At 47.6% G+C, this 26,491-nt stretch overlaps 1 protein-coding gene across 1 annotated transcript; it reads left to right on the top strand.

Moving 5' to 3' along the window:
* Positions 1-1,141: 1,141 nt before the first annotated feature.
* LOC112890435 (ensconsin-like) lies at positions 1,142-1,984 on the top strand. Its single transcript, XM_025957326.1, has one exon. The coding sequence runs from the start codon at positions 1,142-1,144 to the stop codon at positions 1,982-1,984; it is 843 nt and encodes a 280-aa protein (XP_025813111.1).
* Positions 1,985-26,491: the final 24,507 nt, after the last annotated feature.

The raw sequence follows: 26,491 nt of genomic DNA, 5'->3' as shown, positions 1-26,491 counted from the left end.
GCAGATTTGAAACCATATGCGAGAGCAGATGAGGAGTTGCCGTCGAGGATGACTTCGGTTCAAGAAGGGGAGGATGATGAGGACATCAATTACAATACAAGCACATCTACACCAGCAGCACTAGAAGCACCCCAAGCGCCTCCACTCCAGGTCCAGGTGCCATCCTCACCAGACGCGCCTCCACTCCAGGCCCAGGCGCCATTCCCTCCACCTGGGCCAATTACTCGGGCCCGTGTGAGGGAATTGAACTACATCATGCTATTAAAGAACGAGGGCCCAGAAGAGTAGCAGTCGGCCCAACAGGAGGCCCAACCCTCGCAACCCTAGGTGTGAACAGTACCGCGGTACTGTAGCGCGCCACCCCTCCTGGCCGCTAGGGGCTGTGCCCCCTATTTAGATAGACTCCTCTTTTATTTTCAGACTTGAGTTTTGTTTTACATCTAGCTTTAGCTACTCTCGAACACGCGCAAATACGCGCTATCCTCGTGTGATTCAGAACTCCACCTTCGAGTGATATTGTGATTGCTCGCATCTTTTTCTTGTTCGTTCTTCGATTGCGTACAGGAAACGATCTTCGTGATCAGGCTGATCTTGCATCAACAAGGTCGGTAACCACAGGGAGTTGGTTCAGCAATTGCATTGGCGCTTCGGGCTCGCTCGTCGTAGTCGGATCGTGAGGGTCATCTTCCACCAGATCGAGATTATCTCCACTCACCGAAAGATCGGGCACTCCGACTCTATCAATGATGGCTCCTACGTGGGGGAGCCGGCCCCCAAGCACCAGAAGACGGCGGAGGCAGAGGGACAGAGCAGCGCTCGGGCTCCGCCACCTCCGCCGCAACAGCAGCAGCCGCAGGAGATCCCGCCGCCGCCGCCAACGATGCGGCGCCCAGCGACGCCGCCACCACCACCATCGGAGCTAGGGCCACAAGCCCCGCCCCGCCGCCAGGAGCGCCCTCAGTGGGAGGACCCCACCCGAGGACCGGGCAGTCTTCAGCGGGAAAGGAGATCCCCCCAATCGCTCAGGGAGGTTGGGAGTGGCTTGACTTCGTGTAAGTAGCCTTCTCGAGCTTTTCTTTGTTCCATTTAATCTCTGGGTCCTAAAACCGTTGTGGTGTGTGCCAGGCCCCTTTTTCCAGACATGCCGACCGCGTCTGCCGGCGATTCACCGGCCAGGGGGTCCGGCCCCCAGCCAGCTTCATCCTCCCCCGCAGGGAAGTCGGCGACAGCACCAGCAGGGCCTCCGCCCCTGCCAGCACCGGAAGAGTCCAGACCTAGAGGTCCGGAGCCAGAGGCTGCACCCCAAGAGGAGGCTGCCCGGCCTGCTGCGATAGCCGAAGTGCCAGCTGTGGCGGCACCGTCAGACACCATGGCGGAGGCCCCTCCAGCAGAGCCGGCTGTAGAGGAGGCCGTGGCGGCGGCAGAGGCAGCAGCGCCGGAGGTCGCCAGCTCCGCCCCACCACCCGTGCAGGAGGAGGAGCCGGAGGTGGTGTACGGGAGGCGCCTTCTTCCGAACCCGGTGGAGATCCCTCTTCCCCGCCTCCTGATCAAGGCCCAGTGGGCGCAGGAGGAGGCAGCGGCGGGCTTCCGCCAGGAGTGGGAGAAGCTGGAGGCAGAGCGCCTCTGGCTCTTCGACTGGGAGCTTCGCCTGGGGGACCGGATCAAGACAGTCTCCTCCTGCCACGCCGAGGAGCACACCCAGCTCGAGCAGGAGCGCGATGACCTGCAGGAGCAGCTGCAGAAGGTCCTCGAGCGAGAGGCGGCGGCTGCCCAGCGAGACAGAGCGGCCGTCCGGCGGGAAGCAATGGTCATCGAGCGGAAGCTGTGGCTGGAGGAGAGGTCGAGGGTCGCCCTCGAGCTGACCAACCACGCCAAGGCGGTGCTGAAGCTGATTGAAGAGCAGCGCACCGCCCTCGCGGAACGGGAGGCGGCCGTGGCGAAGGGGGAGGCCAACCTCGCCGTCCACCAGGAACTTGAGCGTTAATGGCACCACTTCGGCCAGTTTTGCATCGAGTTTTGTGCAATAACAAAATGGTCTGAAACACCCCAAAACATGAGTTTTGGGTCCAATGGAGTGGATCAAGTGCGTTTGTTGCGAAAAAAGCCAACGCAACTTCATTTAGCGAACTTGGGCGTTAATGGCGCTAGTTCGGCCAGTTTTGCATCGACTTTCGTGTAGTAAGGAAACGGTCCGATACGCCCCAAAACATGAGTTTTGGGTCCAATGGAGTGGATCCGGTGCGTTCGTTGCAAAAAATTCAAACGCGACATTGTTTAGCAAACTTGTGCGTTAATGGCACCAGTTCGACCAGTTATGCATCAACTTTCGTGCAGTAAAGAAACGGTCCGAAACGCCCCAAAATATGAGTTTTGGGTCCACTGGAGCTGATTGGGTGCATTCATTGCAAAAAATTCAGACGCGACTTTGTTTAGCGAACTTGTGCGTTAATGGCACCAGTTTAGCCAGTTTTGCTCGACTTTCATGCAGTAACGAAACAGTCCCAAACACCCCAAAACATGAGTTTTGGGTCCAATGGAGTTGGTCGGTTGCGTTCGTTGCGAAAAATTTGGACGCAACTTCGTTTAGCGAACTTGTGCGTTAATGCTACTTCGGCCAGTTTTGCATCGACTTTCGTGCAGTAATGAAATGGTCCGAAACGCCCCAAAACATGAATTTCTGATCCAATGGAGTGGATCAGGTGCGTTCGATGCAAAAAATTCAGACACGGCTTTGTTTAGCAAACTTGTGCGTTAATGGCACCACTTCGGCCAGTTTTGCGTCAACTTTCGTGCAATAACGAAACGGTTTGAAACGCCGCAAAACATGAGTTTTGGGTCCAATGGAGTGGATCAGGTGGGTTCGTTGCGAACAAAGCCAACGCAACTTCATTTAGTGAACTTGTGCGTTAATGCCGCTAGTTCGGCTAGTTTTGCATCAACTTTCATGCAGTAATGAAACGGTCCGAAACGCCCCAAAATATGAGTTTTGGGTCCAATGGAGCTGATCGGGCGCGTTCATTGCAAAAAATTGTGCGTTAATGGCACCAGTTCGTCCAGTTTTGCATCAACTTTCGTGCAGTAACGAAACGGTCCGAAATGCCCCAAAACATGAGTTTTCGGTACAATGGAGTGTGCCAGTATCGTTCGTTGCGAAAAATTTGGACGCAACATCCTTTAGCGAACTTGTGCGTTAATGGCGCTAGTTCAACTAGTTTTGCATCGACTTTCGTGCTGTAACGAAACGGTCCAAAACGCCCCAAAACATTAGTTTTGGGTCCAATGGAGTGGATCAGGTGCATTCATTGCGAAAAAGGCCAACGCAACTTCATTTAGCGAACTTGTGCGTTAGTGGCGCTAGTTAGGCAAGTTTTGCATCGACTTTCGTGCAGTAACGAAACGGTCCGGAACGCCCCAAAACATGAGTTTTGGGTCCAATGGAGTGGATCAGGTGCATTCATTGCGGAAAATTCAGACGCGACTTCATTTAGCGAACATGTGCGTTAATGGCACCAGTTCAGCCAGTTTTGCATCGACTTTTGTGCAGTAACGAAACGGTCCGAAACGCCCCAAAATATGAGTTTTGGGTCCAATGGAGTGGAACGGGCGCGTTCGTTGTGAAAAATTTAGACGCGAGTTCATTTAGGGAACTTGTGCGTTAATGGCGCTAATTCAGCCAGTTTTGCATTGACTTTCGTGCAGTAATGAAACGGTCCGAGATGTCCCAAAACATGAGTTTTGGATCCAATGGAGTGGATCGGGTGTGTTTGTTGCGAAAAATTCAGACGCGACTTCATTTAGCGAACATGTGCGTTAATGGCACCAGTTCGGCTAGTTTTGCATCAACTTTTGTGCAGTAACGAAACGGTCCGAAACGCTCCAAAATATGAGTTTTGGGTCCAATGGAGTGTGTTAAGTGCGTTCGTTGAGAAAAATTTGGACGTAACTACGTTTAGCGAACTTGGGCATTGATGGCGCTAGTTCGGCAAGTTTTGCATCGACTTTCGTGCAGTAATGAAACGGTCCGAAATGCCCCAAAATTTGAGTTTTGGGTCCAATGGAGTGGATCGGGTGCGTTCGTTACGAAAAATTCAGACATGACTTTGTTTAGCGAACATGTGCGTTAATTGCACCACTTCGGCCAGTTTTGCATCGACTTTCGTGCAATAACGAAACCGTCTGGAACGCCCCAAAACATGAGTTTCGGGTCTAATGGAGTGGATCAGGTGTTTTCATTGCGAAAAAAGCCAACGCAACTTCATTTAGCGAACTTGGGCGTAATGCGCTAGTTCGGCCATTTTTGCATCGACTTTCGTGCAGTAAGGAAACGGTCCGATACGGCCCAAAACATGAGTTTTGGGTCCAATGGAGTGGATTGGGCGCGTTCGTTGTAAAAAATTTAAACGCAACTTTGATTAGCGAACTTGTGCGTTAATGGCACCAGTTCGGCTAGTTTTGCATCGACTTTCGTGCAGTAACGAAACGGTCCGAAACGCCCCAAAACATGAGTTTTGGGTCCAATGGAGTTGATCAGTTGCGTTCGTTGGCAAAAAAGCTAACGCAACATCATTTAGCGAACTTGTGCGTTAATGGCGCTTGTTCGGCCAGTTTTGCATGGACTTTCGTGCAATAAGGAAACGGTCCGAAACGCCCCAAAACTTATGTTTAGCGATCGGGTCCAATGGAGCTGATCGAGTGCGTTCCTTGTGAAAAATTCAGACGCGACTTTGTTTAGCGAACTTGTGCGTTAATGGCACCAGTTCGTCCAATTTTGCATCGACTTTCGTGCAGTAAGGAAACGGTCCGAAACACCCAAAAACATGAGTTTTGGATCCAATGGAGTGGGTCGGTTGCGTTCGTTGCGAAAAATTTGGACGTAGCTTCGTTTAGCGAATTTGTGCGTTAATGCCGCTAGTTCGGCCAGTTTTGCATCGACTTTCGTGCAGTAACGAGACGGTCCGAAACGCCCCAAAATATGAGTTTTGGATCCAATGGAGTGGATCGGGTGCGTTCGTTGCAAAAAATTCAGACGCGACTTTGTTTAGCGAACTTGTGCGTTAATGGCACCACTTCGGCCCGTTTTGCATCGACTTTCGTGCAATAACGAAACGGTCTGAAACGCCCCAAAACATGAGTTTTGGGTCCAATGGAGTGGATCAGGTGCGTTCATTGCGAACAAAGCCAACGCAACTTCATTTAGCGAACTTGTGTGTTAATGCCGCTAGTTCGGCCAGTTTTGCATCAACTTTCGTGCAGTAACGAAACGGTCCAAAACGCTCCAAAACATGAGTTTTGGGTCCAATGGATCGGGTGCGTTAGTTGCGAAAAATTTTGACGCAACTTCATTTAGCGAACTTGTGCGTTAATTGCACCAATTTGGCCCGTTTTGCACCGACTTTCGTGCACCAACAAAATGGTGCGAAACGCACCAAAATATGAGTTTTGGGTCAAATGGAGTGGATCGGGTGCGTTAGTTGCGAAAAATATCGACACAACTTCGTTTAGCGAACTTGTGCGTTAATTGCACCAGTTTGGCCCGTTTTGCACCAACTTTCGTGCAGCAACCAAACGGTGCGAAACAACCCAAAATATGAGTTTTGGGCCACTGGAGTGGATTGGGTGCGTTCGTTGCAAGAAATTCCGACGCAACATCGCTTAGCGAACTTGTCCGTTAATGGCACCAGTTCGGCCCGTTTTGCACCGACTTTCATGCGGTAACTAAACGGTGCGAAATGCCCCAAAACATGAGTTTTGGGTCCAATGAAATGGATCGGATGTGTTCCTTGCGAAAAATTCCAACGCAACATCGCTTAGCGAACTTGTGCGTTAAAGGCACCTGTTCGGCCTGTTTTGAACCGACTTTCATTCGGTAAAGAAATGGTGCGAAACGCCCCAAAACATGAATTTTTTGTCCAATGGAGTCGATCAGGCGTATTCATTGCGAAAAATTCTGACATAACTTCATTTAGCGAACTTGTGCGTTAATTGCACGAGTTCGGCACTTTTGGTACCGACTTTCGTGCGGTAATGAAATGGTAAGAAACACACCAAAACATGAGTTTTGGCTCGAATGGAGTGGATCGGGTGCGTTCATTGCGAAAAATTCCGACACAACATCGTTTAGCGAACTTGTCCGTTAAAGGCACTAGTTCGGCCCGCTTTGCACTGACTTTCGTGCGGTAACGAAATGGTGCGAATTGCCCCAAAACATGAGTTTTGGGTCCAATGAAGTGGATCGGATGCGTTCGTTGCGAAAAATTCCAATGCCACATTGCTTAGCGAACTTGTGCGTTAATGGCACCCGTTCGGCCCGTTTTGCATCGACTTTCGTGCAATAACGAAATGGTGCGAAACAACCCAAAATATGAGTTTTGGGCCAATGGAGTGGATCGGGTGCGTTCGTTGCGGAAATTTCTAACGCAACATCGATTAGCGAACTTGTGTGTTAATGGCACCCGTTCGGCTCGTTTTTCACTAACTTTCATGCTGTAATGAAATGGTGCGAAATGCCCCAAAACATAAGTTTTCAGTCCAATGGAGTGGATCGGGCGTGTTCGTTGCGAAAAATTCCGACGCAACTTCATTTAGCGAACTTGCGCGTTAATTGCACCAGTTTGTCCCTTTTGGCACCGACTTTTGTGCGGTAATGAAACGGTGCGAAACGCTCCAAAACATGAGTTTTTGGTCCAATGGAGTGGATTGGGTGCGTTCGTTGCGAAAAATTCCGACGCAATATCGCTTAGCAAACTGGTCCGTTAATGGCACTAGTTCGGCCCGTTTTACACTGACTTTCGTGCGGTAACGAAACGGTGCGAAACACCCCAGAACATGAGTTTTGGGTCCAATGAAGTGGATCGGATGCGTTCGTTGCGAAAAATTCTGACGCAACATCGATTAGCGAACTTGTGCGTTAATGGCACCAGTCCGGCCTGTTTTGCACCGACTTTCGTGCGGTAAAGAAACGATGCGAAACGCCCCAAAACATGAGTTTGGGGTCAAATTGAGTGGATCGGGTGCATTAGTTGCGAAAAATTTCAACGCAACTTCGTTTATCGAACTTGTGCGTTAATTGCACCAGTTTGGCCCGTTTGCACCGACTTTTGTGTAGCAATAAAACGGTGCAAAACGCCCCAAAACATGTGTTTTGGGTCAAATGGAGTGGATCGAGTGCGCTAGTTGCGAAAAATTTCGACACAACTTCGTTTAGCGAACTTGTGCATTAATTGCACCAGTTTGGCCCGTTTTGCACCGACTTTCGTGCAGCAACTAAACGGTGCCAAACAACATAAAAGATGAGTTTTGGGGCCAATGGAGTGGATTGGGTGCGTTCGTTGCGAAAAATTCCGACACAACATGGTTTAGCGAACTTGTCCGTTAATGGCTCTAGTTCGGCCCGCTTTGCACTGACTTTCGTGCAGTAACAAAACGGTGCGAAACGCCCAAAAACATGGGTTTTGGGTCCAATGAACTGGATCGGATGCGTTCGTGGCAACAGTTCGGCCTGTTTTGGACTCACTTTTGTGCAGTAAAGAAACGATGCGAAGCGCCCCAAAACATGAGTTTTGGATCAAATGGAGTGGATCTGGTGCGTTAGTTGTGAAAAATTTTAACGCAACTTCGTTTAGCGAACTTCTTTAATTGCACCAATTTGGCCCGTTTTGCACCGACTTTCGTGCAGCAACAAAATGGTGCAAAACGCCCCAAAACACTAGTTTTGGGTCAAATGGAGTGGATCAAGTGCGTTAGTGTCGAAAACTTTCGACACATGTTCCTTTAGCGAACTTGTGCGTTAATTGCACCAGTTTGGCCCGTTTTGCCCCGAACTTGTGCGTTAATTGCACCCGTTCGCCCCGTTTTGCACCGACATTCGTGCAGTAATGAAACGGTGCGAACACCCCAAAACATGAGTTTTGGGTCAAATGGAGTGGATCGGGTGCGTTAGTTACGAAAAATTTCGACGCAACTTCGTTTAGCGAACTTGTGCGTTAATTACACCAGTTTGGCCCGTTTTGCACTGACTTTCGGGCAGCAATAAAATGGTCCGAAACGCCCCAAAATATGTGTTTTGGGTCAAATGGAGTGGACCGATGCGTTAGTTGCGAAAAATTTCGACACAACTTTGTTTAGCGAACTTGTGCGTTAATTGCACTAGTTTGGCCCGTTTTGCACCAACTTTTGTGCAGCAACGAAACGGTGCGAAATAACTTAAAATATGAGTTTTGGGGCCAATGGACTGGATTGGGTGCTTTCGTTGCGAAAAATTCCGACACAATATCGCTTAGCGAACTGGTCCGTTAATGGCACTAGTTCGGCCCATTTTGCACCGACTTTCTGTGCGGTAACGAAACGGTGCGAAACGCCCCAGAACATGAGTTTTGGGTCCAATGAAGTGGATCGGATGTGTTCCTTGCGAAATATTCCGACGCGACATCGCTTAGTGAACTTGTGCGTTAATGGCACCAGTTCGGCCTGTTTTTCACCGACTTTCGTTTGGTAAAGAAACGGTGCAAAACACACCAAAACATGAGTTTTGGGTCAAATGGAGTGGATCGGGTGCGTTAGTTGCGAAAAATTCAGACGCAACATCGTTTAGCGAACTTGTCCGTTAATGGCACTAGTTCGGCCCGTTTTGCACGGACTTTCGTTCGGTAACGAAACGATGCGAAATGGCCCAAAACATGAGTTTTGGGTCCAATGAAGTGGATCGGATGCGTTCCTTGCGAAAAATTCCGACGCAACATCGCTTAGCGAACTTGTGCGTTAATGGCACCAGTTCGGCCTGTTTTGCACCGACTTTTGTGCGGTAAAGAAACGGTGCGAAATGCCCCAAATCATGAGTTTTGGGTCAAACGGAGCGGATTGGTTGTGTTAGTTGCAAAAATTTTTGATGCAACTTCGTTTAGCAAACTTGTGGTTAATTGCACCAGTTCAGCCTGTTTTGCACCGACTTTTGTGCAGCAACAAAATAGTGCAAAACATCCCAAAACATGAGTTTTGGGGCCAATGGAGTGGATTGGGTGCGTTAATGGCACCAATTCGGCCCGTTTGGCATCGACTTTCATGCGGTAACGAAACGGTGCGAGACCTGATGTGAACCCACTAGGATTTGTTACTGATCTTTTGATGAGAGGTGTGGGATAACTCAATTGATGGAGGAGACGACGTTCACGGCCCGACTACAGCCTTCCAAGGATGCTGCGACTCAGCAACCGATATACCACCTGCTATGGTTGTCGCGATCTTGAGGAGCGCGACACCCGGCCACTAGGGCACTCGTCCTGCAAGCAATCGAAGAACCAGCAAGAACAAGTAGAACAAGTACTAAAATTATGAGATGTAACTGTATGTCTCAAACCGAATCCCAATTATGGTGGGGTTCTGAAAACAAGTGGACGGGCGGCTGGATCAGCACGCGCGTCTACAAGGAAGTAGCAAAAGCTAAACTTGCATCTAACAAAACCCGTGTGTTCTTGATGGTGGCTAAAGGTTATAAAGAAGTGGGAGAACGACCACAAGGGTGCTGGGGTCATGTTCGAACCCTAGGACGCATCTGAATTGGACTCAACTTGATACACGGCCCGTTGGGTCAAAATAGGGTGACGCAGCACCGTGGCTGAAAAGGTCTTTGTAGTAAATCGAGGATTGTGGTGGACTCCAAACAGATATGGAGGTGATTCTGGATCTGTTGGAAAGTAGATTTGATAAGCTTTCCAGGAAGTACTTGAACGACCAAATTGGATTCCAGATAAAGTCGTGGCGGCCGTCACACGTCATGTCTATCCTGCAGTCCGAATCCAGCCTGCACGATGCCTCTTCCCTTTTGATCCAATCCATTGTTCCTGAGTAAAACAAGAGTGCACGTGTCTCCATTATCTAAATATAATGAACCTGAGCTTAAGAGTGAACTTACTTGATGGGTAAGCCGATGAGCATGAGCGCGAGTAATAGGACCAAGAGGTGTTGTCGAAGTAGATACTGGTGTAGGTGTGGATGTATCGTTAGTGGCGACGTCCTCATCATCCTCCCCTTCTTGCATTTGAGTCATCCTCGACTCAAGCTCATCGTTCGCTCCCAAATATGGCTTCAAATCTGCAATGTTAAATGTGGGACTAACCCCAAAATCTACAGGCAGGTCTAGCTTATATGCATTATCATCAATTCGCTCTAGCACTTTAAATGGTCCATCAGCCCGAGGCATCAATTTAGACTTTCTCAAAGCAGGAAACCTATCTTTTCTCAAGTGCAACCAAAAATTAATGGCTTTCTACCTTTATCACCAGCAAGCTCATACTTAGAATTCATGTGCTTTATGTTTTCTTTAGTTGTTTCATGCAATTTTAACATCAGTTCAGCACGTTGCTTAGCATCAAAGTTCAATTTTCAGAAGTTCAAAGGCATTAAATCAATAGGAGCACGAGGTATCAAGCCATAAACAATCTCAAAAGGGCACATCTTATAGTTTAATGCATGGTACAATTATAAGCAAACTCAACATGAGGCAAACATTCTTCCCACAACTTAATATTCTTCTTTAAAACAGCCCTGTGGAGTAACAACATAGCCAAGAAAAGATACTCGATCTGTGCAAAAGACGCACTTCTCAAGGTTACCAAATAAATGTGCATCACATAAAGCAGTAAAAACAGCACGTAAATGATCAAGATGTGCCTCCATGGATTTGCTGTAAATCAATATATCATCAAAGTAGACCACAACAAATTTGCCAATGAAAGCACGCAGAACCTCGTTCATTAATCGCATGAAGGTACTAGGTGCATTAGTTAACCCAAAAGGCATGACTAGCCACTCATATAACCTGAACTTAGTTTTGAAAGCAGTTTTCCATTCATCTCCCAATTTCATGCGAATCTAGTGGTACCCACTACGCAAATCAACTTTGGTAAACACAACAGCACCACTCAATTCATCAAGCATATCATCCAAACATGGAATAGAATGTTGATATCGAATTGTGATATTGTTAATAGCTCTATAATCGACACACATATGCCACGTTCCATCTTTCTTGGGGACTAAAATAACCGGAATAGCACAAGGACTAAGGGACTCAAGTACATAACCTTTGTCGAGTAGTTCTTGCACTTGTCGCTAAATCTCTTTCGTTTGTTCCGGATTGGTCCTGTGCTGCGCACGGTTGGGCAACAATGCACCTGGAATCAGATCAATTTGGTGCTCAATCCCTCGTATTGGTGGCAGCCTCGCTGGTATTTCACTTGGAAACACATCAGAATACTCCTACAAAACATTAGCGACAGCAGGGGGCAAGGAGTGCTGCATATCGTGAATGGAAATCAAAGCATCTTTGCACACCAAAGCATAGGCAACGGAAGTGGTAGCAATCAAGTCATTAATATCAGATTTAGTAGCAAGCAAGCAAGTTCCTTTCAATCGTATCTCATCTTGCTTATTAGCAACCGACTTGACAATTTTATTGGTCTCACTTTTAGCTTTGGCAGCTCTAGCATTATCATCACGCACAATAGCTTCAGGAGACATAGGAAGCAACATAATTTTCTTATCATGGTGCAAGAGCGAAAACTGATTTGATCTACCATAATGCACACAATACGTATCAAATTTCCAAGGCCTACCGACCAGAATATGGCAAGCTTACATAGGCACAACATCGCACTCAACAACATCATGATATGATCCGATTGCAAAATTAATGCGCATCAGCCTCGTTACCTTAGCCTTACCACTGTTGTTTAGCCATTGAATGTGATACGGATGTGGGTGTGGTTTGGTGCTGAGTGCAAGCTTCTCTACCATTTCTCTGCTAGCCAAATTGTTGCAGCTACCTCCATCAATAATCATACGACAGGAACGCTCTTTAATGACACACTTAGTTTGGAACAGCGTGTGTTGCTGATTTTGCTCCGCCTTCTCCATTTGTGCACTAAGCACACGCTGCACAATGAGACTCTCGTAGTGTTTGGCTACACCTGCATCAATATGTTCGTCTGGTGTTCCCTCATTACCTGCTTGGTCATCAGCAAACAAAGCAAGTGTATCATCATCAAAATCACTAGCGGAGGAATATGCACCATCATCTTTGACCACCAAAACACACTTGGTAGGACAGTCACGCTGCACGTGCCCAAAACCCTTGCACCGATGACATTGGACATCTCTTGTTCTACCTGTGGATGCAACCGAGGAAGCACTAGCGGCTGGCTTCTGGACAGTTGAAAGGATCGATGGACCAAGAGGGGGGGTGAATTGGGCCTTTTTCAATTTCTAAAACAAGATAAAACAACCTTAACCTATGCAAAACTAGAAAGGCACCAATTCACCAACCGGATAACTAAACAACCTACACAAGCTAGACAAGATAGAAAAGAGATAAAGCCTAGCACGGTAGAGCTAACTAGTGATCCCTAAATCAAGCACATGAAAGAATTGCATGAAAGATAATGCTTGAAAAAGTAAAGTGGACAAGGGACAACCGGATTTTTTCCCGTGGTATCGATGTGTTGGCACACACCCCTAGTCCACGTTGTGACACTCACAAAGAGTATTGTCACCTCCCAAGTCACCAAGACGAGGGCGCTCACTAAGAGTCTCCGTTCACCATCCCGGTGTGGTGGAGATCAAGCCACGTACAAATCTCTTCTCCGGGCTTCCACAATCCTTGGCAAGCTCCGCGAGAATCACCTCGATCACCAAGATCGCCTAGGTGATGCCAATCACCAAGAGTAACAAGCTAAGGTCTTCACTTGAGCAAGAACCAATCACCAAGAATGGATGCACACAAGCTTCTCTCTACTCAAGTCCTTAATCTTGCTTCTTGAATGGTTGAATCAACAAGTGTATGAAATGTTGAAGCTCAAGGTGGCTCTTGACTAAAGTATGTGTGTTTTGATGTTGCCTGGTGTCAAGAGTGGTAGAATGACCCATTGGAGGGGTATATATAGGCAGCTCACACGAATAGAGCCGTTGGAGAAAAAGCTGCCAGAAAAACTGCGTAGCGCCGGTTAATCCGACGTCCCTCCAATAGTCATCGTCGGTTTAACCGGTGAATGTAAACTCCCCTTTTGAAAAACTAGCCGTTACTGTTTGGGAAGATTAACCGTCGTTGCATCGGTTTAACCGGTGAGTGTAAACATCCATTGATCAACAGAAATACCAAGTTACTGGACAACTGCACCGACGTCCAATTTCAAATATCGTCGGTTTAACCGGTGAGTCTTTTTGTCCACTGATCAACTGAAAACCGAGTCTCTGGACAACTGCACCGACGTCCAATTTCAAATAACGTCGGTTTAACCGGTGTGTTGACTTGTCCAGACCTGCTGACCTCGTTTAACCGACGTATATAAAACTTGAAGCGTCGGTTAAACCGGTGAATAGGATTTTTCTGATTTTGCCTTTTCTGACTTGAGTCTTGAATGAAATCCAAATATTCTTGAGATATAAGTTGAGAACCACTTATTTGAGCTTCTAGAAACCTGAGTGACTATTGTGTGCATCCATTTTCAAATGACCATGTCCATGCTCAAGTTACTAAGCCTAAACCCCTCTTAATAGTGCGATCACTACAAAACTATAAAACCTATACTAACCTAAGTGTCCTTCTCAAACTTATGACACTTAGGACTAGAAAGATCCTTAGTCTTGACACATTATAGAGTTGAATGCCGAGATCGCCTTTTTGAATAATGAAAATTTGGGGGCCTCTTTTGACATATAACCAAATGAGCAATAATGATCTATAAAGCTGCACAAACTCATTAGTCACAATAATGGTTGTCATTAATCACCGAAACATACCTTAAGGGCCTAGATGCTTACAATCTCCCCCTTTTTGGTGATTGATGACAACATAAACATAGCTATCGAGAGAGCGAGAAAGATAAGGCACGAATAAACACAAGCAAACTCGATAAGAAAGGAACCAAACGAAATCCATAGATATGTCTCAAAAGCTCAGCATGCTCAAATGACAAATGTACATATCCATGAACTAACATCAAATATAATACAATAAGAAACATCAAAAGTCAGATCGAGCTCTCTCTAAAGCTACCCTCCCCCTGACTCCCTCTCCCCCTTTGGCATCAAAGCACAAAAAGGCTACTGATCGGGGTGCCGCGGGACGGCGAGGAAGCGATCCGGGTCATCGTCGTCGTCGTCGTCGTCAGACGGAGGATCCTCAGTGACTGCCGGTAGCTGCTGGTCTGAAGGGCCTGCTGGTGCTGAGCTGACCGGAGGTGTAGCTGTAGTCGAGGCTGTCGTCGAGGCCCTGGTGCTAGCACTGCCTGGGAGAGGGTCCGTGGACGTAGTAGCTGGCTCAGCAGAAGATGTATCAACATCTGAAGTGGTGAGTGCTGAAGCTGCCGGCTGTGACGACTGCTGGGCTAAGGACACCTCTCCGCCTCCCCCTGAAGGTAATGGCTGTGGTACTGCGGGGAGGCCAACTGACTGGACTGTAGAGGGTGACTCCTGGAATAGTGAGGTCGCAGGCAGTGGAGAGAAGATAGGACGACTCGCAGACCCGAGAAGTGCTGACAGTGAGAACATAATCTCCGGAGTCGTAGAAGAAGCTGGAGCAGTGGAGGCCGGAGCAGGTGTAACTGCAAGTGCTGGTGCTCCGGTGCCCTGAAGGCCTGACTGTGCTGGCTGCTGAGGGGCGAGTCCGGTGTGAGAATACAACTGTGAAATCATCCCGAACATCGCCATCATGCCCTGCTGCATCTGCTGGAACTGAGCGTCCGTCCTCTGTGAGACTCTGTCAATAAGGCCGACGAAACGCTCCTCCGTAGCAGCACGCTCTCGGGCGGCCTCCCTCTGGATCTGTGCAAGCTGGGCCTCATGGGCTCTCCTGGCCTCCTCCTGTGCCCGGCGGTCCTCCCTCTGCTGAGTGACCAGCTGCTGTAAAAGTGCGGTGAGCTCAGACGGCTGAGACACCTGAGACTCAGAAACTGTAGCAGTAGCAGCTGTCACTGGAGCTGGCTCTCCGGACCCCCCTGCCTCGTGATCGTGACTCGCTGGAGCGGGTGCAGGGAAGTACTCCTCGTCCTCGGAGGAGTCTGACTCAAGATCGGACCAGTGAATCTCATCCTCTCCTCCTGGAAGCTGTGCCTCGGCGGCAAGTAACGCCTCATCCTCCTGGGCCACTCGGGCCTGTACCTCGGGTGCCAACTGTGCCATAGCAGCCCGATCGGCCTGTCTGCCTCTCCTCCTGTCTGAGGGTGCTGTCGGACGGTAGACTGGAAACCATGGGACCTCGTCCTGTCTGTAAACTGCACTGACGGGGGACTCAGCTGGCACAATCATAGAACAAATGAAGCTGATCCAGTGAGCATATGGAAACTGACGCACGACACCCATCCCGTCAGTGATGACATCCTCAATCTCAGCCAAAATGAAGTCAACAATGTCGAACGGCTCATGAGTAAGGATGTGAAGAAGCAGTAGCTGCTGCAGACCTGTGAACCCCTCTGGGTAGCCACTCCTCGGGAGCAAAGTCCTCCGGAGTGCCATGTGAACTGCGTAAGCCTCTGGGGTCAGCAGGCTAGGGACTCTGGCGTAGGAAGCAGGGAATGGCTGACGGAAACACTGAGAGATCACCTCGTGAGAAGGTGCAATCCCGCCAATCATAGCCCTGCGTGGTGGATCTGCATCACCGTAGACCATCTCGTGCAGAGAGACATCAACTAGGTCAACTCCAAGAATCCCTGCAAGTGTCGCTCTGGACAAACCAAACACCTGCCCCCCAAACATGAAGTGAACTGCTCGGCGCTCTGGGGCAATCCAAGCTGTGGCGTAGAAAACTCTGACCCAGTCCTCAATATATCTGTTCCTCTCAATCGAGAGCAACCTGGGCAGACCTCTGAAGTGCTCGAAGTGCTCGCGGACATCAGCTCCCCCTGCAGCTGTCCTCAGTGAAACCCAGTCAAGAACCCTGTGAGGGAAAATCCTGTGGCCCCGTCTCTGGTAAGTCTCGTAGAAACTGGCCTGAAGAAGTGTCCAGAATCTGCGATCGACCCTGCTGTCTCGCGTCACGGGGAACCACTCCTCCTCCTGTACACTCCATCTGAGCCTCTTGACCTTCGCCGCATTGGCCTTGGTCAAGTTCTGGAGCAGCACACCTGGCTCCAGACGCACGACAGTGTCCATGCGGAACACTGCGCGCTCGGCCGCTAGGGCCTCGGCTCGTCTAGCTGCTGCTGCTGCTGCGGTGGACCTGCGAGGCTCCTGTGGCTGGTGACCTCCTCGCGTCCTAGGTCCAGTGCGACGCTCGGTCGCAGGTGAGGGCTGCTCTGCAGGGGACGTCTGCCGAGTGCGGCCGGAACGTCGTAGAGCTGGTGACTGAGGTGTAGCCTGCCCCTGAGACTGCTCAGACTGGTCTGTCGCTGACTCTGACTCGGACTCTGCCGCTGAAGCTGACTGCGCTGACTCTGCTGCTGCTGCTGCGGCTCTGGTGGCCCTGCCTCCTCTGACTCTGCCCATCCCTCTGCCTCTCCCTCTGCCCCTGGCTGCTGGATCTCTGATCGCGAAAGGACGAGCACGGCCTGACGCCTGCTCCTCGGCGGCCTTAGCCACCATCTCGGCCCTTTCGGCCTCTCTCGCTGCGCGAGTCCGCTTGCGCGCGGGCTCCTCAACCACGATCTCCTTCCCTTTCCTCTTGTCACGGCCCATCACGATCACAGATAGCAACAAGACGCGGTGACACGGCAGTGACGTCGACGCAGTGGCGCAAGGGCTCGCTGGTGCGGTGGCGCGCAGGTGGTGATTGGCGGCGGCGCGGTCGCAATGCAGGCGGTGCTTGCGCACGGCTGGGCGCGCGGAGCGATGCAAGACGCGGGCACGGCTGGGGCCGTGCGGCAGACGACGGCGGCGCGGGCGGCGGTCGGCGCGGAAAGTGCGGCGGCGAGGGCGCACACGAGCTGCGGACAGCGGCGCGTGTGGCGATGCGAGGACGCGAGCGGGCGCGGGCGCGGGCGCAGGAACGCGGCGGCGCACGGACGGCGAGCAGCGGCGGCGCACGGACGGCGAGCGGCGGCGGATGGCGACGGCAGTAGATGGCGGCGGACGGCGGCGGCGTGACGGGAGCTAGGGCGAAGGCGAGAGGTCGAGCGGGAAAAGAGAGCACGTGAAGGGTCGTGACCGGTCAAGAGAGAAATATGACATGTGGACCTCGCAGTTTTTCTTATCGCCGGTTGATCCGACGCTTAGGTTTTGAGCACCGGTTGATTGCGTCGGTGTATTTTACCAGAAGCCTTGCCAAATCTGTATCTATACGCCGGTTGAACCGATGATATGAAAAGTGAACTCGTCGGTTGAACGAAGCAAATATCAGTTGATTTTCAGGTCAAAAGTGTGTTCTGTTCAACGGTTGATCCGATGCTGCAGACTTTGTATACGCCGGTTGAACGCCTGGAATGACTGAGCTGTGGCTGGCACTTAGTAACGCCGGTTAAACCGATGGGTATAGATCCATTGAGCGTCGGTTTAACCGGTGAACCCAAAAACCCTCTCTCAGCTCACTTTTCTATGCTAAGTCCAATGAACTTATAAGATTCAACTAAACTCAAATTAATGGACTTGCATAGGCGACCTTACCCCTCAAAATAGAATAGCTTAATAACTTAAATAGTTTTTTTTTTTTTTTTTTTAAAATCAAGGATAAGTCGCAAGAGAGACAAAGCGCCAAATTTAAAATGTATGAGCCGTGTCATAGGAATATTGAAGGAGTAAAGCTTCAAACTCACAATGACATTGCTCACTAGGCAATAACGCACCTAACACTTTACTCTTTTCACTTCACATGAATTAAGATCTTGCACGTAAAACAAGTCTCATTTTCATCAAGTGACCTCCTTTGTGACTTTTGCGCATGCAATGATAATGCAAATTACAAACACATGCGAAGGAAAGGTAAACATGAGATGCACAACTATATGACAAGAAATGCATAACGAGAATTTAAGATCTACTTGTCAAATTTGATCCCACGGAAAGCTTCATCATGATGAGCCTTTCTACAAGCCTAGAGGAAAACAAGTGGACCACCACCTCTAGCTAAACCCTTGCTCATCACTATCTTACCATGGTTAGACAAGTGTCCTATATGTATGCATTTTTCTATATGACATGGCAACTTACATGACATTTGCCGCATCTAACACATTTAGCTCATTTCTTAGCTTAACAAAGGTACTCTCGTCTAAAGGTTTTGTGAAAATATCCGCCAATTGCTCCTCGGATCTCACACCTTGAAGGGAAATGTCCCCCTTGGCTTCGTGATCACGCAAGAAGTGATGGCGAATATCAATGTGCTTTGTGCGAGAGTGTTGAACCGGATTCTTGGCGATTTTTACGGCACTTTCATTGTCACAAAGGAGTGGTATTCTTCCTAGTTTCACACCAAAGTCCAAAAGGGTTTGCTTCATATATAGAATTTGGGCACAACATGCACCGGCAGCTATATATTCCGCTTCCGCGGTGGACAAAGCCACGGAATTTTGCTTCTTACTCGACCAAGAAACTAGAGAACGCCCAAGCAAGTGGCAACCCCCGGAGGTACTCTTGCGATCCACACGGCTTCCGGCAAAATCCGAATCCGAGTATCCCAAGAGATCTAAACTGGCGCCTTTGGGGTACCACAAGCCTATGCTAGGAGTGTGCTTGAGATACCGAAGGATCCTATTCACAGCAGAAAGATGTGATTCCTTAGGGTTAGCTTGAAAACGGGCACACAAGCACACACTAAACATTATATCGGGCCTAGATGCGGTAAGGTAAAGCAAAGATCCTATCATAGAGCGATAGAGGGATTGGTCAACCGGTTTACCGTCCACATCCAAGTCGAGATGCCCATTGGTTGCCATGGGTGTCTTGATTGGCTTACATTCATCCATCTTGAACTTCTTCAAGATATCTTTAGTATATTTTTCTTGATAAATGAATGTCCCTTCCTTCATTTGTTTGACTTGAAAACCAAGGAAGAAGGTCAATTCGCCAATCATGGACATCTCGAATTCCCTAGACATCATGGTAGCAAACTCATGGCTTAGTAAATCATTAGTTGAGCCAAAGATAATATCGTCAACATAAATTTGACAAATGAAAAGGTCCCCGTTGACGTCTTTTGTGAACAAAGTGGTGTCCACCCTCCCGATCTTGAAACCTTGCATGATTAGGAAGTCACGAAGTCTCTCATACCAAGCCCTTGGAGCTTGTTTGAGTCCATAGAGTGCCTTGTGCAACCTATAAACATGATTAGGATTCCTCGGATCTACAAACCCGGGAGGTTGCTCAACATAAACAAGTTCGTTAATAAAGCCATTTAAGAAAGCACTTTTCACATCCATTTGATATAACTTGATATTATGATGTGAAGAGTAAGCAAGAAGAATGCGGATAGCTTCTAGTCTTGCGACCGGAGCAAAAGTTTCACCGAAATCCAAACCTTCGACTTGAGAAAACCCTTTTGCCACAAGTCTTGCTTTGTTGCGTACCACCACCCCATGTTCATCTTGCTTGTTTCGAAAGACCCACTTTGTGCCGATGATGTTCTTGTCTTTCGGAGGAGCTTCGAGGACCCAAACTTCATTGCGGGTGAAATTGTTCAACTCTTCTTGCATGGCCATCACCCAATCCGAGTCCTCAAGTGCTTCCTCTATGCTAGTGGGTTCAATACAAGAAACAAACGAGTGATGTTCGCAAAATGAAGCATGCTTAGAACGAGTTCTTACTCCTTTGGAAGGACTACCAATGATTTGACCAATTGGATGATCCTTGGAGATGCGATCATGCTTCACTAGCGGTATTTGCGTGGATGCTTGTTGGGGTGGATCATGAGTGACTTGTGCTTGTGGTGGAACATTTTGCTCTTCTTGTTCTTGGACTTGGGGTGTTGGCGTTGACACATTTTCTTGAGGTGGTGGATCAACTTTATCTTGATCTTCATCCACTAGGGGTGCCGTGGAGGTGCTTGGTGTAGATGAGAAAGATCCTCCCCCTTGAACATTGCCTTCATGCACCTCTTCCGGCTTGATATCCCCAATGGACATCTTCTTCAAGGCTTCTTCAATCTCTTCATCCCCTACATTTTCATAGCCAACAACCTCCTCTTGGGAGCCATTAGATTCATCAAACTCCACATCACATGTTTCTTCAACTAACCCGGAGGTTTGATTGAATACTCTATATGCTTTGGAGTTTGATGCATAACCAAGAAAGAAACCTTCATCACATCTACTTTCAAACTTACCGAGCCTTTTCTTCTTATAAATGAAGCATTTGCAACCAAAGACCCGAAAGTATGATATATTTGGTTTCTTCCCGGTAATGAGCTCATATGGAGTTTTCTTGAGGAGTCGGTGAGGATACACACGGTTGGATGCATGACACGCCGTGTTGATTGCTTCCGCCCAAAACTTCTCGGACGTGCCATAATCATCCAACATTGCTCTTGCTAGGGTGATGAGTGTCTTGTTCTTCCTTTCCACCACTCCATTTTGTTGAGGCGTGTAGGTGGCGGAAAACTCATGTTTGACTCCTTCTTCATCGCACCATTCTTCAATCTTCATATTTTTGAACTCGGTGCCGTTGTCACTCCGAATCTTCACGATTGGGGAATCATATTCCCTTTGAGCTTTTCTTGCAAATGTCTTGAAGATTTCCGGAGTTTCACCCTTATCGCCTAGAAACATGACCCAAGTGTAACGTGAAAAATCATCAACGATTACTAGGCAATAGAGGTTACCACCAATGCTCTTATATGAAGTTGGACCAAAGAGATCCATGTGTAGTAGCTCGAGCGGCTTGGAGGTAGACAACATCGTCTTGATGGGATGATGAGTTGCAACTTGCTTCCCGGCTTGACACGCTTTGCATAGCTTGTTCTTGTCAAAAGTGACGTCCTTAATGCCGGTGATCATCCCTCTCTTGTGGGCTTTCTTGAGGTTGCTCATGCCAATATGAGCAATTCTTCTATGCCAAAGCCACCCAAGAGACGACTTGGTGAAGAGGCAAGTCATGGTGCTTGTTTGCTTTGAAGAGAAATCCACCAAATAAATATTGCCATGCCTAAACCCCGTGAATACCAATGACTTGTCTTTTTCATAAGTCACTACAACACCATTCTTGTCGAAGGTACACGTTAGTCCAAGATCACACAATTGTGCAATAGAAATGAGGTTAAAACTAAGTGCTTCTACAAACAAAACATTTGAAATGGATAAATCTTTTGAAATTGCAATTCTACCCAAACCTAAGACTTTCCCCTTTGAGTTATCACCATAGGTGACATGTTCATGATCGCCGGGGTCTTCAAGTGAGGTGAACATGCTATCATTGCCGGTCATATGTTGAGAGCAACCGCTATCAAGTACCCAATGTTTTCCACCGGCTTTGTAGTTCACCTACACACATGAGAATTTATTTTTGAGTTTTCGGAACCCAAACAAGCTTTGGGCCTTGCACATGTGTGACAAGAGCTTTTGGGACCCAAAGTTGCTTGGGGAGCTTCTTCTTCGAAACCTTAGCAATTTTGCCAATGAACTTGGCCTTCACCTTGCCCTTCACTTTACTCAAGAGAAAATGATTATCTTGAAACATTGATGAGTAATTCTTGGGTAATTTAGGAAGAGGACGTGATGGTAAAGTGCACTCCCTAGTGTGGTGCCCGGTGACTTGGCAATGTTGGCAATATGAACCAACTTCCTTGATGAAGCTTGTCTTGATCTCCGGAGAAGGAGTTGTAGCCATGTTTGGCTCCGGAAATGAACCAAGACCTCTCTTACCATAGTCACGGGCATTGTTGAAGAGAATCTCCTTGTGGATATATTCTCCCCTTGAGAGTTTCTCCACACTACTCTTGAGGCTTGCCACTTGATCCATCAATTCCTTTTCCCTAGAAGAGGCAAGCTTGGGCACAACATTAGTGGCATATGCATCAATGAGTAGGTCATCACATGAGGTAGAAGCATTGACCTTTTCAAGAACAACTTTCTCAAGACTTGGGTCAATTACTTCATAAGCAAATTCAAGTTCTTGATACTTGTGAGCCAACTCCCTATGCTCTTGTTTGAGCTTTTTGTGGCTCTCTTCAACTTGCTTAGCAAGTACAAGTGACTCATTGTGCTTTTTGAGCAAGTCATTGTACTTACTAAGTAAGTCGTAGTGGGCAAGCTCTAACTTGGCATGAGTGCTCTCAAGAACTTTAACTTTGCCCTTTTCCCTCTTGATGACGGATGTATACTCATTGATGAGGTTAGTAAATTCATTTGGATCAAGCTCTTCATCACTATCATCTTCACTATCTACCTCACATACCTTGGTGTTACCTTTTGCCATGAGGCACATAGGAGGCGGAGGTAGAGATGGTTCTTCATTGGTGAGGGCGATGGTGACAATGTCTTCTTCATCACTTGAGTCTTCGCTTGATGAGACATCGGTCACCCATTCTTGTTTCTCCACCAAGAAACTTTTCTTGGTGTGCCCTTTCTTCTTTGGGAAGAGCTTGGTCTTCTTATCATGGGTCTTCTTCTTCCCAAATCTCTTGTTTTTGTTCTTCCTCTCCTCTTCTTCATCATCGCTTGAATCATGGCGATGCTTACTCTTGTTGTCCTTGCTTCTTTTGTCCGGCTTGGGGCAATTAGGACGGATGTGTCCTTTTTCGCCACAATTGTAGCAAATCTTGTTCTTGACATCCATTGGCCGGAACATTCCCTTCTTGGAGTCAAAGTTGAAGCCCTTCTTATTGATCTTCTCATTCAAGCGTGTGAACTTTCTCATCATGAGAGCAAGTTCTCCATCATCTTCAATATCGGATGAGCTCTCAAGATGATCATCTTCTTCATTGCTTGAGCTTGAGTCTTGTTTGACCATCTTGAGCTTGCGGGATTTGTTTGTCTTGGTCTTTAGAGCAATTGACTTGCTTGATGTTGGCTCTTCGGTCATACCAAGAATGCTCATTTCATGAGCGCGAATTTCGCCCACAAGTTCTCCAACTTCCATTGCGGCGAGATCCTCCTTTTGAAGCATAGCATTGATAATGTTATACTTGGGCTTCGGGAGTAGCATGAGGATCTTGCGATTGATGGATGCACTGTCAATTTTGGATATTTCAAGTGCATTAATGTCCTTGACAATGACATTCAAGCGAGAATACATATCATTGCAATTTTCATGAGCTAGCATTTTGAAGGAATCATACTTAGCTCTAAACAAGTGATATTTTTGTTCACGAACTTTGGTGGAACCTTCATGTATTTCAATGAGCTCCTTCCAAATATCACTTGCTAGATCCATGCCATTTACTCTAGCAAAGACCTCCTCACTAATAGCTTCGAAAATTGCATTTCTAGCTCTAGCATTCCATTTTAATTGGTCGGGGGTGGGATCTCCGGTGAACCCGACTTTAGTTGCCAACCACACTTCGGGGGCAATCGCATCAAGGTATGCGGCCATGCGAACTTTCCAATAGGCAAAGTTCTTGCCCTCGAAGTGAGGCGGCGAACCACCCATCTTGGCCATAGCTCTAGGCGGTGAAGCCTAATGATCCAAATGAGCAACGAGGCTCTGATACCAATTGAAAGGATCGATGGACCAAGAGGGGGGGTGAATTGGGCCTTTTTCAATTTCTAAAACAAGATAAAACAACCTTAACCTATGCAAAACTAGAAAGGCACCAATTCACCAACCGGATAACTAAACAACCTACACAAGCTAGACAAGATAGAAAAGAGATAAAGCCTAGCACGGTAGAGCTAACTAGTGATCCCTAAATCAAGCACATGAAAGAATTGCATGAAAGATAATGCTTGAAAAAGTAAAGTGGACAAGGGACAACCGGATTTTTTCCCGTGGTATCGATGTGTTGGCACACACCCCTAGTCCACGTTGTGACACTCACAAAGAGTATTGTCACCTCCCAAGTCACCAAGACGAGGGCGCTCACTAAGAGTCTCCGTTCACCATCCCGGTGTGGTGGAGATCAAGCCACGTACAAATCTCTTCTCCGGGCTTCCACAATCCTTGGCAAGCTCCGCGAGAATCACCTCGATCACCAAGATCGCCTAGGTGATGCCAATCACCAAGAGTAACAAGCTAAGGTCTTCACTTGAGCAAGAACCAATCACCAAGAATGGATGCACACAAGCTTCTCTCTACTCAAGTCCTTAATCTTGCTTCTTGAATGGTTGAATCAACAAGTGTATGAAATGTTGAAGCTCAAGGTGGCTCTTGACTAAAGTATGTGTGTTTTGATGTTGCCTGGTGTCAAGAGTGGTAGAATGACCCATTGGAGGGGTATATATAGGCAGCTCACACGAATAGAGCCGTTGGAGAAAAAGCTGCCAGAAAAACTGCGTAGCGCCGGTTAATCCGACGTCCCTCCAATAGTCATCGTCGGTTTAACCGGTGAATGTAAACTCCCCTTTTGAAAAACTAGCCGTTACTGTTTGGGAAGATTAACCGTCGTTGCATCGGTTTAACCGGTGAGTGTAAACATCCATTGATCAACAGAAATACCAAGTTACTGGACAACTGCACCGACGTCCAATTTCAAATATCGTCGGTTTAACCGGTGAGTCTTTTTGTCCACTGATCAACTGAAAACCGAGTCTCTGGACAACTGCACCGACGTCCAATTTCAAATAACGTCGGTTTAACCGGTGTGTTGACTTGTCCAGACCTGCTGACCTCGTTTAACCGACGTATATAAAACTTGAAGCGTCGGTTAAACCGGTGAATAGGATTTTTCTGATTTTGCCTTTTCTGACTTGAGTCTTGAATGAAATCCAAATATTCTTGAGATATAAGTTGAGAACCACTTATTTGAGCTTCTAGAAACCTGAGTGACTATTGTGTGCATCCATTTTCAAATGACCATGTCCATGCTCAAGTTACTAAGCCTAAACCCCTCTTAATAGTGCGATCACTACAAAACTATAAAACCTATACTAACCTAAGTGTCCTTCTCAAACTTATGACACTTAGGACTAGAAAGATCCTTAGTCTTGACACATTATAGAGTTGAATGCCGAGATCGCCTTTTTGAATAATGAAAATTTGGGGGCCTCTTTTGACATATAACCAAATGAGCAATAATGATCTATAAAGCTGCACAAACTCATTAGTCACAATAATGGTTGTCATTAATCACCGAAACATACCTTAAGGGCCTAGATGCTTACAACAGTCTTGGTTACTGAAGTGGTGGGAGGAGCACGTGGCTTGTTGCTGGATGGAGAAGGTGCTGCTGCACAACTCGGTGAAGGAGTTGGTACAAGTGCACGTCCGCCCATAGAAGTATTCGTGCGTGGCTGCCATGATGTAGATTTACCTGTAGAAACATTAGGCCTAGTACTAGCACGTAGTCTCTGTACCTTCCTGTCAGCTTTATAAGCAAGATGGAACAAACGGGTTACGTTAGTATAATCTTTATACGCAAGAATATCCTAAATTTCTCAATTTAACCCACCCAAAAATCTAGCCATAGCAGGTTCCTCACCCTCCACTAAATTACAACGTAGCATACCCATTGGCAATTCCTGATAATATTCTTCTACACTTCTAGTGCCCTGCCTTAATTGTTGTAACTTATGTAACAGATTACGTGCATAGTAAGAAGGAACAAATCTAGCCCGCATGACCCGTTTCAAAGCATCCTAAGTTTGTGGCATGTCATTAGCATTTTTCTTGCCATGTTCTATCCACCAAACAGAAGAAAAATCAGTGAACTCACTAGTAGCAACCCTAACATGTGCATTCTCAGGAAAATCATGGCATGCAAACTTTTGATCAACATCAATTTCCCAAATAATGTATGCATCAGGGTCATGTACCATCAAAAAGAGGTATCTTAAATTTAATCTTGCTGAAAGCATCATCGTTGTTGCGTACCTCACGTCGGCGAAAACCACCCATACCTCTACGATTAGTGCGTAGCCGTCGGAGATGGTGAGCGTCTTGTTCATCTTGTTCAGTATTAGCAATATATTCATCCTCCCAATCATCACGCTGTTCGTTGGTCTTCACATGGAGCTCATCAAAACGCCGCAAGAGAGCAGCAAGACTCTTGTCAATATTGCCGACCGCAGTCTCTAGGCCCGTAAGCTTGGTGTTGGTGGCAATCTGCATGGCCTCCAATTGTCCAATCTTGTCATTCCTCACCTGCATATCATTATCAAGTCCCTTTGTGTGCCGCTGCACCTGCCTTTCAAAATGTTGTATGATGCCCCTGGTACGTGGAGACTGCCGCAAGATATGATCCTCCTCCTTGGAGCCTGCCATGGTGAGAAACACAAGGACAACAAGAAAACAAGTGAAGTAGTAAAATTCCTATAGCTAATAGGGTGTAGCTACTGCAAGGCGCTCACTCTCAACCTGTTGCACAAGCTCTTACCAATTCTTACCTTGCTGTCAGGAGGGGACGACAACCAACAAGTCCACAACCATGGAGTGAAGTGTATTGGTGCTGCAGCAACAAGACCTATGGAGCTGTAGTCGAATATGT

This window comes from Panicum hallii, chromosome 4 (genome assembly GCF_002211085.1).
Source record: "Panicum hallii strain FIL2 chromosome 4, PHallii_v3.1, whole genome shotgun sequence".
NCBI classification, from domain to species: Eukaryota; Viridiplantae; Streptophyta; class Magnoliopsida; order Poales; family Poaceae; genus Panicum; species Panicum hallii.
The sequence above is the reverse complement of the archived record's forward strand: the minus strand, read 5'-3'. Positions and strand labels throughout refer to the sequence as shown.

Coding starts and splice junctions, on each gene's coding strand:
- LOC112890435 (XM_025957326.1), top strand. CDS start 1,142: ATGCCGACCGCGTCTGCCGGCGATTCACCGGCCAGGGGGTCCGGCCCC.